We start from the raw sequence: 13,110 nt of genomic DNA, 5'->3' as shown, positions 1-13,110 counted from the left end.
TAATCAGAAACTTCAGGAACACTGTGATTAAGGGACAACTAGAGGAGATAGTGGGTAGTTTTAAGAATGAGGACACAGTTGACATATATTTTAGCATACATTAGAATCATATGGATTGCTGGGCCCCCAGCCCTGCATTTTTCACAGAATTTGCATTTCTAACAAGTTTCCAGGAAATGTTGATACTGCTAGTCTACTACTTAAACTTTGAGAACCACTGGCTTAGAGTTTAGGGTAATTGTGGGTTGCAAGTTAGGGAGGGAGAAGAGGATCCGGGAAGGGACTGAAGCACTGTGCCAGAGAATGAGGTTCCAGTGAAGACAAAGCAGATTGATTGGGTAGAAAGACAGGATGAGTGGAAGGATTATATTCAGGGAGTAGAATGCTAGATTACAAAGTTTTGGTGGGACTTGCAGGTGATGTCTGTAACATGATATATAGCAACTTTACCAAAGTGTACTGATGTTCAGAGAGATAAGGAGTGTGTGCCTGAGTGTAACTCAGTGTACTACTTTCCTCATGGAGAAATTCTTGTTCCCCACCAGCCCCAGCAAAACTCATCTAGACAGAACTCTTTTCTTGTTGTTTTTAAGAGATGGGATCTTGCTCTGTCACCCAAGTAAAACTGCATTGGATTGATTTGAGCCTACTGCAGCCTCAGACTCCTAGGCTCAAATGATTCTCTTGTCTCAGCCTCCCTAGTAGCTCTGGGACTACAGGTGTGTGTCAGCATGCCCAGCCAGTACAAAACTGTATTTAGTCATGAAGCTGATTTATATTCTGGCACAAGCTGCTTATGTTTACATAGACCAAAATAAACAATTCATAGATTGGCACTGTGCACAGACCAGACCTGGTACACAGACCGTGGCTGAAGCAGCATCGGCCTAGAGTATCGATTTGTGAAGTGCATGAAGTTAGAAGTCCCAGGGTGTTATTTGGACCATCAGGAGAAGAGTTCTGCAGAAATGGAAGAAAGGGATGTTTCTGGAGACTGGTAGATGATCACAAGACAAGAATGGGAGGTGGGCATTAAATCCATATGGTTTCAGGTCAAAGACCATGGAGTGCTGTTGAATGGGCTCCAGCTACACAGGAAAGCAAGCAGAAAAGCCTATTGGCCTTGCAGGTATGGACTGCTTAGGTGGAGTCTGTGAGAGGGGACTGTGAGAAGGAATAGTCTTCTCTTAGCAATAGACATCAGTGACAACCTCACTGGTCTTTGTTTCTGTAATCTTTTTAGGCAAATTATGTTGTGGTTATTTTTTACATCTTAGCAAAGACTACACAGGAACAAAATTTCTCTCAGTTGACTGGCGTAATCAAGCAATATGCTGATGGAGGAGACATTCTGTTATTAAATAAGGAGGGAGAAGTCTGTAAGAGGTAGAGTATTAACTGTGAATGTGAAGGTTAAAGGATATACTAGATAAGCCATTGTTGGGATAAAATTTGCTTCTAGGAAGCATATATTAGACCATATTTTAAGTTTTTTATTATCTATAGTAACTATTTTCACAAGCCAGAGCTCCAGTTATTTAAGTCCAAGCATCTTTTTATAAATGTGTGATGCGTTCTATCCTAGTCTGTTTGGTAATCTTATGAAAATTAAGATTTCCTGAAGTATCTTTAGTAAATAAAAATACATCCATAAGAAAATAAAATCATTCTTATGTGTAATTTTCCTCTGCTGTTTAATATTCAGCCTAATGGTCATAGTCAAAGACTATGGAGGGCTATTGATTGAAAGTCTTGAGCTATAGGAATGGGCAATAAGGAAAGAGACAGAAGAAACTTTTGGTTGAGAATGTAGGCTCTGAGCAAACCCGAATTCATGTGATGGCTTTACCACTTACAGACTCTGGCTTTGGCCAAATTCAGGAGTCTCAGGCTCTTATTTCCTCATCTTTAAAACAGGATAGCAGTATTATTCATGGAAATGTTACAGGAATTAAATAAGCCTTTTCTTTTCTTTTTTGTTTTTTGAGATGGAGTCTTGCTCTATTGCCAGGCTGCAGTGCAGTGGCCTGATCTTGCCCCACTGATCTCTGCCTCATGGGTTCAAACAATTCTTCTGCCTCAGCCTCCCAAGTAGCTGGGATTACAGCTGCATGCCACCACACCCAGCTAATTTTTGTATTTTTAGTAGAGATGGGGTTTCACCATGTTGGCCAGGATGGTCTCAATCTCTGACCTCATGATCCGCCTGACTTGGCCTCCCAAAGTGCTGGGATTACAAGTATGAGCCACTGCACCCAGCCTAAATGAGCTTTCTTACAGTACTAAGCCCAGAATCTGCCATGTGCCAGAGTGCCACATAACACTCTGTAATTTTTAGCTATTGTTATTATTAACATTATTGTTGTTATTAAGGGAAAATGTAGGCTTTAGATTTACAAAAATCTGGATTTGCCACTTATTTTTATTAATTCAAGAAGTTATATGACCTCAGGTAAGCCATTTATTGTCTCAGCCTTCTGGTACCAATGGGAATGGTAACAGCTACCTTCTGGTGTTATTGTGAGAATTAAATAGTCTACATATGTAACACATTCAGTGTAGTTCTGTGGTATAATCTTGGCTAGCAAATGTTTGCCTTTCCTTTCTGCCCTTAATTTTTAGGTTTCGTTTCTTTCTAGTCAGGCCTTGAAAAGAGGATAGACCAGGCTGTGGATGAGTGGAATATTGAGAAGGCTGAGGAACTCAGCAACCACCTAGCTACTCGAGAGGTGAGTGAAATTGGTTACACATTTTCTGTATTTTCAAATTGTCTAAAATGAATGTGTATTCTTTTTATGATCATTAATGAGGATTAAACTATTTCATCTAAGATTTTCCTTTTTGTCCATTTTTTTCTCTCTCATTCTGTCATTTATTTTGAAATGCTAGGTTTTATTTTGTCTTTAATGTTTTAAAATTATTCTAACCTAAAACTCTTGCTAGAAATAATCCATGAGTGATATTGAACCTTAGATTTTACCTAGATCAGAGAGGTTTGTTTCAGGTATGATTAAAAGGCTAGCTTGCTTTTCCATTTGCATCTTTAACTCATTTGAACTCTGAGGGCGACTGTATATTCTAAGGTCACACCCCTTAACATTTTCTTAACCCTTGGTAAAACGCTTTCTTACTGTTCGTTCAGCACTTTCCCCTCAGCGCTAAAGAATTTTGAGTCTTTTTGTTTTCTATAGTATAAAACTAATAGATACATTGGATATTCTTTTTCCAAGTACAGAAGGCCACAAGAAGATTCTGACTTACACTCCTGGAGGTGGGTGCGGGCAAATTCTCCTAGCTGAGAATTAATGTCAGTATAGATTAAAGAGTTTAAATTGGCATGTGTTTTGTTGGTGGTGGTGTTTTGTAATTCCTTTTTTTCTTTTCTAGGAAAAAATCTCTATCATAGCCTTTTTTAGTGCCTTGATCCTTCCCTCCTTCACCTCAGACTTTACTCCATAGTGTTTAGTTACATAGAGAGCATCATGGGTTATCTAGGTAAATTACTGGCCACACTCACTGTTCTGACTTGTATGTGGACTTTTTATCCTAAACTGAGACCAGAGATGAATTTGTGATTTCAGCAAATTATTCTATGGAAATACTGTTGTACTGTTTTAATATTAGATCTCATGTAAAAATATCTACTGTGGATGGATGTTGTGATTTTTGCATTTTTCATTTTGTCTTTTTCTTTTTGGCTGCAGGCCTTAGGTATGTTGCGAGTTTTTTATTTTGGCCTAGGGAAAAAACAAGTTCAGAAAGGGGATTCAGAAATTATCTCTTTTTCTTTAAACCTTTTAAAACATTTGTCACATTAAATACTTCTGTGTAGTGTGTGTGTGTGTGTGTGTGTGTGTGTGTGTGTGTGTGTGAGAGAGAGAGAGAGAGAGAGAGAGAGAGAGAGAAAGAATATATATTAATGACTAATATAAAGGAAATTATACAGCCATGGACTTCAGTTAGGGAAATAGGCAAGAATTAACATAAATGGAAGTTATATGGCCTTTCAAAAAAATAAGCTGACATTTTATATAAGGTATTTTTTAATTGTAAAATTTACATAACATAAAATTTACCATCTTAATTATTTTTAACTGTGCAGTTCAGTTGCATTTAAGTACATTCACATTGTGCGACCATCACCACCCTCCTTCTCCAAAACTTTTTGTCTTGTAGACCTGAAACTCTGTACCCATTAAACTCTATACCCATTCTCCCCTCCACCCAGCCTTTAACAGCTACTCTTCTGTCTACATGAATTTGAATGCTAGGGGTATCTCCTATAAGTGGAATTATTTAATATTTGTGCATTTGTGTTTGGCATATTTCACTTATAGTGTCCTAAAATTTACTCCACGTTGCAGCATGTCAGAATTGCTTTCCTTCATAAGGCTGAATAATACTCTTTTGTATGTCCTTGTTACATTCTGGGTTTGTATTGTATTTTGCTTATGTATTCATCTTTCAGTGGGCGCTTGGGTTACTTCTACCTTTGACCATTATGAGTAATGCTGTTACAAATATTGGTATACAAATATCTGTTTGAATGCCTGCTTTTGGTTCTTTTGGGTATGCACCCACAAGTGAAATTGCTAGATAATAAAGTATTTTTAATGTTTATTTTTTTCTTATGAGATACAATTCTCCCTTCCCATCTTGTAAGTTCTTGTGCTTGGAGTTGGACCATTGCTCTGTTTCGTCTCTAAAGTAGCCATATTTTGATTCATTGAGTGTAGCTTTCATTGTGTATCACAGCATTTTATTAATCTATTTTAGAATAGAAATGTTCAGATATCTCATTTTAATAAAGTGTGTTGAATAGTGCCACAATCTCAGTAGGGTTTCAGTATTGTTATTACAGTGGCTTCTTCAATATGAATAAAGTAGGAGTCCTTCTCCCTGTGATAAGCTCTGTGCTGAAAATCATCTTTAAAATTTTATTCAACAAACATAATGTCTTTTGTTTGTTAGTAAGTAGACTCTTTTGGCACTTGGAATTTTTATTTCCATAGGAAGGCTTTTAGAAATAGTGGCTTCATTTCTTGGCCAGCTTTGAAGTATAGTTATTTTCAAGTATAGTGTATACTTTCAAGTAATTATACTTGAAAGCATAGCAAAATTCTACCAGTAGTATATCTAATCTCCAAATTTTGGAGAGTTGACCGTGAAGACATCAGGGAATGGTGGGGAGGGACAGATGGTGCCTATGGGGTTGGAAGAGACTCCAATGCTTAGATACCTTTCAAGACTCTAAGGATGGAGTATAGTGAGGAGTGGCTCAAGATTTAAGGGAGCTTTCAGGAACTGAAAGGCACACAAGGCAGCAGTAACCAGTCCCTTGGGATGCAGAAGCTGGTGGCAGTCTGGTGTGAATAGCTACTTCATTTGGATCAAAACCTTCTAGAGAACTGATATTTAGGCATTACTGGTAGTGACAAAGTAGTCCATGTTCTGCCACATGTTGAACAAGTCTCTCTAGAATTCCTTTAACAATTCTGGAAATGTGTTACCAGTTGCTTTCAGATGCTGACCACTCTGGTGTCTGTGAGATAGTTCTGAATAAAGTTTAAGACAGGCACACAAGAAAAACCAGCAGGGTTGTAGAGTATGGCTGCCCTATTCTTAGAAATGGTATGGATTTTTGTCGCTTCACTGGTCTCTTCAGGATCATAGGACTCAACAAGCTGGTGTCCTATTGCCGTTGCTTGTCCAGTCTTCCTTTTGGAACATCCCAGAGTTGTGTATTATATGATCTCTTCCGAATAGCAAGTGACTGACCAGCAGAATCCCCAGGTCAGTCAGTTTCCTCAGATTTTGCCTTGTAAAGGAATAAAAGGGAAGGCAAAGCCTAGTCTTCAGGGTTAAAATGTGAACTCCATGTGATCCATGCACAACTGTCCATCTTTTTGTCTTTTTCTGCTTATTAGTACCCCCATCTGAAACAAGAGGAATTCACAGAGAAGCATTTATTTTACTACAGGTTCTATGTTACTTTTAGTAGAGTTAGTAAAAGTTTTTACTAACTGAAGTTTTGAGTTGAACACATTTTACTTAAAACAAAAAAAAAAATACCCTTTGTATTTTGAAATTATTTCAGACTTTCAAAAAGTTGAGAAATTGTTAAAAGAGTTCCTACTTACGTTTTAGTGAGATACCGGAAATGCTAATATTTTATAACATTTGCCTTCATGTTTTCTAATTTGGCATACTTTATTTAAATTTGCCAGTTGTCTCACTAATTCCCTTTAGAGCAAAAGAAACTTCTTTCTCCTGGTCAATGACTTTGCATTTTGTCATCATGTTTCTTTAGTTTTCTTTAATTTGAGATGGTCCTTCAGTCTTTGTTTCTCAGGACCTTAATATTTCATAAGAGGCCAGTTGCCTTGTAGCATGTTCCTTAAAATTTTGATTTGTCTGCTGTTTCCTAATGATTAATTTTAGGTTATGCATTTTTAACAGGAAAATCACAGGAGTAATGTTGTGTGTTTCTCAGTGTAAGCTATCCAGAGACTCATGCTGTCTATTTGTCCCTTTACTGATGTTGTTACTTCGACTAACTACTTCAGGTAGTGTCTCCAGATTTCTCCACTGTGACATGATTGTTTCTTCCTTTGAAATAAATAAGTGCCTTTTGGGGAGTTAGGAGATATCTGAGACTGTGTAAATGTTCTCTTTCTCATAATGTTTTCTTCCACTTGTTTTAGCATCCACTGCTGATTGTTTTGCCTGTGACAATTTTTATTATGCCAAATGACTTTTGATCTTTAAAATATGATCTCATTGTACTTTTAATCTTCACCTGGCAAACTAAATCTAAAACTTGGCTTACGTGAGCTATTGGATTATAGAATCTTTTATGTGTCTTTGTTAAATCTCTCAGTCAATCTGACTTGGATAAAGTTTTCCTAAATGATGCACTAGGCTGGTGTGGGGTCACCATGTGACATTGTGCCCACCAGTGGTTGCATATGGACTCTGTTCTTGTCTACTTTGCTAGTATTCACTACAAGCTTTCCTTTCTATGTGCAGTTTGAAGCTGTTTGTCAAAACATACAGAACTAATGCCTTAGAGGTTTCAGAAATGTGAGTTTCCTTTGAGGATATTAAGATTCTAGTTTTTTTCTTTTGCTTTGTCATACTGCAATTTCAGAAATGGGAATTGTATGATACTGACTAGATGTTTTCCATTTCTTAAGGGCTATTTCCTGTCACACTTTATGACAAATGAGATTGGTTCAGAAATACATGAGATTTTCAGCACTTGTGAGGATAGTAAATGTTTTTCTCAGTGTTCTTTTTATGTTCATACAAATACAATGCTTTGTTCTGGTAAAATAAATTTATTTGACGTGGGATTATAGCATTCTGATTAAAAGAAAAATAATTTGGGCCCTGTTCTTTGCCCTGTATAAGTGGGAGAACATCTGGAAAATGTTTGCTGTTCAGGCACAGGCATTGGAAAGATACTGATGTTACTTTCATTAAGCACCCGTGAAGAATAATCAAGATGGAATTTTTGAATAAATAGTTTAGTTTAAGATTTAATTTTACATATTTATCTCCTTGGTACCAATCACTGTGGATATGAGAGATGGGATTTTGAGAACTAAGTGTGAGTTTGGGGGCAGAAGCCCTTTATGAATTAAATGTATACGTGCGTGGTAGGTGTCCTTTTGGAAATCAGGTATATTGGTTTTTCATCAGTACTGTTTTCTTTTTTCAAGCGGCAGTGACTGGGACCTGCTGATAAAGCCTTTGCTCAGAGGCACAGATCCCAGAGTTCTTAAAGCCTTTTTCAGCCATAATAAGTGAAACTAATTTTTGATGTTTAACATTTATAAGCCTATGAAACCAATGGGGCAACATCAGTATTGAGAAAAATGCAGCCAAAAGTAGAACCATGTCTGAGAATAGGCCTTGAAAACAGTTCTTTTGAAAAAAGAAAAAAAAAGGTGTGCCAAAATAAGACTGTTAGTGTGTTCCCGTTGTGATACAGCAAGAACATAATTTTCCAGAATCACGTTCCCTTAAATTAATGATGACATTAAGATGTATAGATTCTGGTTTAGGGGGAATGACTCAGTCACGTTCACGTTTGAAGCCTAGATTTTGCCGTCATCTTTGGTTTGCCATGTAATGTGGTTGTTTGGAGACTGTCCCTCCTGTTGGTTAAATACTTTGTTAACAGTCTTGGAGGAGAGTTGAAGTAGAAACGTATACTTGGGTTTGTGTCATACTGATGAAATTGTTCTAATTTGAAGTGTGTGTGTGTGCGCGCGTGTGCGAATAAAATACATATTCAAGTATTTAAGCATATTTGTGACTTGTTAAACTCAGACTTGGTTGGATGTACATTCCATTCATTGATAGTGATCCTTGAAAATGCCACACTTTTGTACATTCTTTTTTTGTACATTGTTTGTTAAAATCTAAATCATACCAATTTATAGAAAACAGTAGAGACAAACATTTTAATATTAAATGCTAAATCCTAGATTTAACTAAGGAAGCAGATTTAACCAAAAATTTTACTAATAAAATTCACTAAATTTTATTTTAATAAAAGTTATTATAAATTAAATCGAGTGCTTAAGTATTTGGATTTTAAAATACAGGTAAAGTTAATAATGTTGAAGTAGTAACTGCTTACTACTGATTACTTAGATTGAACCTCATATTTTGCAAAGGGGATTTCTTTCTAGGCATCTTTATGTTAGTCTGCTATAGATGAAAACTAACTTGGTTTGGCAGCAGAACAGTGAATTTCTGCCATCCAAAGCATCATGCCTATTTCTCAGGTTGATTTTGGTTATACCTGTATAGTGTGATGGCAGCAATGAATGGGGAAAAAAAGGTTGCCTATGAATTTCATTTGAGCTTTCTTATGCCCGTAAAGATAAAGCTTTTTCTGTAAGTGGCTGAAACAGTGTCTTTGACAGCAGAGTAAACCTGACTCCTTGAAAATACCAGAACTTCATGTTGTAACATTATAACAGTTTTGTACAAGCTACAAAGAATAATCATATTAGTTTTTGATGATTTGCAAGGCATTTAATATTTAATATTTATATCTGAGATCCTTTGGTTATAATGCACTGCCATCTTTGCTGAATCCAAAACCCTTTGATTTAATGATATGATAAAATTTTTCATATTTTAAAGCTCAGTTTAAAAAATATATATATACACACACACATATATATGTATGGAAATCTCATTTTAATGGCACCCTCTTATAGAGATATAATTGTTATATTGGCAGAATGAATTGTACTAGAAATTTAATTTTTATTATAAATGAAGTAGACTGCTTACATTTTTGGATTTCAAAATACAGGTAAAGTTAATAATGTTGAGGTAGTAGTTTGTCAATACTTCAAGAAGTAGGAATGGCTATTAAAAAAAAGTTTGAATTGAATTGTATTTTATAACTAAGTGAATTAAATACTTTGCAAATTTGGGTAATTTATAGCCTAAACTCTGTAGAGCAGTTGCCTAGAACGTCCGAAGGCATCTCCTTGAAGAGGACTCTGTATGTACATTTGAGGAGACAGATATTTCTTTTGATGTTAACATCTGCGAAGTAGTCCTTTCTCAAAAGCGCTGTGGATGCTGTAGCACTTGCTCAAGTATTCAGGACTTTTCCAGTTTATTGTTAGCTTTTGGTTTCCTTAAGAGGGTTCCACTACAATTCTTCCTTTTCATTTCAGTTACTAGTTTTATATAGATGTAAGTGCTATTGTCTTGATGGAAAAGGAGCTTGAAGTCCCCTCCCCCTGGAAAAAAAAAAAAAAAAAAAACCTTTCCCAAATAATGCAGTTCTGATCAGAGTACCTGGAGTGTTATCATAGCTGAAGTTCAAAACATTTGTTTGAATTTTGAACTAGAGATGCTCTCAAACTGAAGTTTAAATTTACTTCTAGTCAGCGCCATTATGTTTGCATCAAAAACTGAATTGAAAGACAATATTATATAGTGAAGCAGATCTTAATTCTGCAATCCAGAAAACAAAATTGTTTTCTATTTTTCTGAATACTGTTCTTTGTGTAGAAATGTCTTGACAGCCATCTTTCTAAGGTAAAACCGTTTGCTCAGATAGAAAGCTGAACAGTATATTCCAATTAGCTGTTATAAAAATGCATCACTGGAACCTGTGACCCTGCTGAAAGATTGCAGGTCTTTTCTATTGTCTTAATTGTGATTTCTCGCCACTGAAGTCTGAGTAAACATAGTAAAAAATGCATTAAGTATTATTTATATGTATTTTAAGGGTTTAAATTTAGTATCTCTATTATTTTTATGGAAAGGAGGTTATTTCATTGCTATTAGAGATGTGTGTGACGAATATAATCTAGGTTTTGCTGTAAAAGCAAATGGTTGTTTTTTGTTTAAATGTTTGTTTCATAGAGTCATCTAATGTCTGCACACTTTCAAAATATATTTTATGTCTCTCAGATTTTACTACTGTGCCTTCTGCCCCTTACTTTTTCTTGTTGGCTTGTTTGTTTATTATTACTCTTTCCAGTAAAATGGTAGAGTTTAAGAGACCATTTTCATTTTGGCATATTTCACTAATTAGCAATGAGAAAGAATATAGGAGACTGGGGAGGGAAAAAGCCTCTCACCAAAAAGGCTTGTGTTGGTCAGCAGCTAATTCACCACCTAGGGAAGGTGGGAACTCTGTGTTTGGAAAAGGTATGTGTGTCTGTTGAGGATCATCTTGAACTGACTGTTTCATTAACTTTGGTCATCTTTCAGTGCTTTTTAATTTAAAAGTTCCTCCATGTATCATTTTGTATTATGCACATTATCTGAGGGGGCTTTTAAAGGGCTATTTTAATTCTTTGAAGCCTTCTTCTCCTTAGTTCTTACAAGTAATTCAGTTATTACATGTGGATCAACAGTTAGCACAATGTATGGAAAATGAACTGTGTCTTCCCAAGTAAGGGAGGGCCTGGATGAATTTCTTCACACCTAGTTTAAAGATATGTTTGTTCCCATACAAAATTGTGCACAGCCATGACGTTGCATCATTTTAACATCAGAAAAATAAGTCGGGTGTTCAGTGATTGTTTTTTTCTCTCAGGTTTTTAGGTGTGCTTATTCAGATCTCATTACATTGAGGATGTTTTCTTTTAACCTTTGGGGTATGATTGGTGATCACCTCAAATGCCTTTCCTTATGCTCTCTTTTAATTATGTTTATCTGTGCTTTTAACTAACCTTAAAAAAGATTTCAGATGTTACAAGTCTAATTAAAGAGACAGACAAAGCACAGTTTATACTGTAGATTTTTTCTGCAGTTCAATTAATCAGCATGTTTTCTCTTTTAATTAAAACCATTTTAGTAAATTAAAGCCCACAGCAAAACACATATATAATTTGTTTGTAATTAGCTCTTAATTGGTGGTAGTTGAAGCTTAGCACCCTTGGTTTCTTTCTTCATGATTGCCATTTTATTAGCAGCCAGTCATTAATTAATCTTTTTCTAATTAGCTTATAAAACTGTTGATGGCACATTATTGTAAATGTGATTTTAAGTTCAAAGCTTGTTAATAGGCTTTCTTACTTAGAAGAACAGAGATAAAGAAATTGCTGAAAACAGTACTACAGTTCTTAAAAAAAACTGTCTTTCTTATGGGGGCTGTGTAAAGCATCTAACAGCTTATGGTTAATTTTTTTAATGCTTTTTTCCTTTATGAATGGCATAAGTTGCTTGAATATACATGTCTGTATTCAGGAGTAATTTCAACAGTAGAACATCTTTTTCTCCCTCCTTTGGAATAATGTAATCTGCATATAATTTGAAGCCTTAATAGTCATTATTAAAACAGGTGTTATGTAAATAATTTCACTGTGAAATCAAAGTTGAGTATATGAATCATATGTGCACATATACACAGGTATATGAATGATATATGTGCATACATGCATATATGATAAAAGATATTTATATATTTGTGTTTTAAAAACAGAATTTATTGAGTTATGCTTTGAAATAAAGTGATAAGAAGTTGTAGGTATAAAAGTAAATGATGGGTGTGTATACAGTTGTACATACGTATAGCTATATGTAGTACACAAACGTGCAAACGTATACAAACTGTGCATGCACATTTTAAGGTGACAGTGAAATTAAGTTTTTTCTTAGAACAGAGAAAATGATTTGATTTCAAGTAGGAGTTCAGTGACTGGATGTGGCCTAGCTTATTTGCTGTCACCAGAGCTTTGGCATCTCAGGTGTGACCTTGGAGGGAAAGGTACCGGTTCAGATGTAGATATCTTGAATTTACTATAGCATATACCATATTAAATTGTGGTTTGAGTGAAACACATTAGTCACATTATATTCTTTGTTGAAATATACCACCAGTTTCTTAAAACTCCTTCACTGCATGGCATTCTGAGCTGTTTCTTTAAAATCAATATTAGTACAGAGTTTCAAAAGTTATTTTTTAAAAACACAGTATTATCAGTCATTGGAAGTGCTTTTTCTTATTTGCTTCTTGAACTTTGTATGTTATTTCAACTTTGGCTATTTCTTTGCTTGTTTTTTGGAAGGCATTTTATGATGCCTTGCAAGAGACACTAGAAAGGGATAGCTGACAAGGAAAAAATTAAAAATTGGATAAAAAGTAAATGAATAATGTCATATTACTAAAAAGATGAGAGGCTAATTTGTGCCAACTTTTTGCTAATTTTGTTCAAGCCTCAAAATGAGGAGCTGTCACCCGTTCTGTGTAGCACTGATGACAGTGCCAATGATCCATGAAATAAGCTGCCGCTGGCTTTGTTCTGATAAGAATGAACAAATCTGCACAATGTTCGGCTCCCAGAATCTCATTTTCATACTTGCATGCAGGCTAAAAGAAATAAGCTGTTTGCAGGCTTGATTAATCAGACATTGGAGGGGTTTTTGTCTCTTTGATCTCTTTCGTCTCCTAGGTAACTTGCTTGACATTAATGTTGAGCTTGAGTAAAGACAATCAAGAATTGTCGACCAAACTGATATAAAAATTAAAGACCTTAACACTTTAAGTACTCCAGTAATGGTTCCGCTTTACTTCAGAAAACATCTGTTTTCATTTAATTAAAGAACAAAAGAGAATGG

At 35.4% G+C, this 13,110-nt stretch overlaps 1 protein-coding gene across 6 annotated transcripts in view; it reads left to right on the top strand.

Annotated features, from left to right (window-relative positions):
- The window catches only part of FAM204A (family with sequence similarity 204 member A), a 33,689-nt gene that overhangs the window by 14,270 nt on the left and 6,309 nt on the right, over positions 1-13,110 (top strand). For all 6 annotated transcript variants that reach the window (XM_009010352.5, XM_002756632.7, XM_078344078.1 and 3 more), the window contains one exon: positions 2,640-2,729. In XM_009010352.5, the coding sequence (XP_009008600.2) occupies positions 2,640-2,729 (90 nt within the window). The remainder of the gene's footprint in view (positions 1-2,639; positions 2,730-13,110) is intronic.

This window comes from Callithrix jacchus, chromosome 12 (genome assembly GCF_049354715.1).
Source record: "Callithrix jacchus isolate 240 chromosome 12, calJac240_pri, whole genome shotgun sequence".
Classification (NCBI taxonomy): domain Eukaryota; kingdom Metazoa; phylum Chordata; class Mammalia; order Primates; family Cebidae; genus Callithrix; species Callithrix jacchus.
This window is presented reverse-complemented; position numbering and strand designations above follow the sequence as displayed.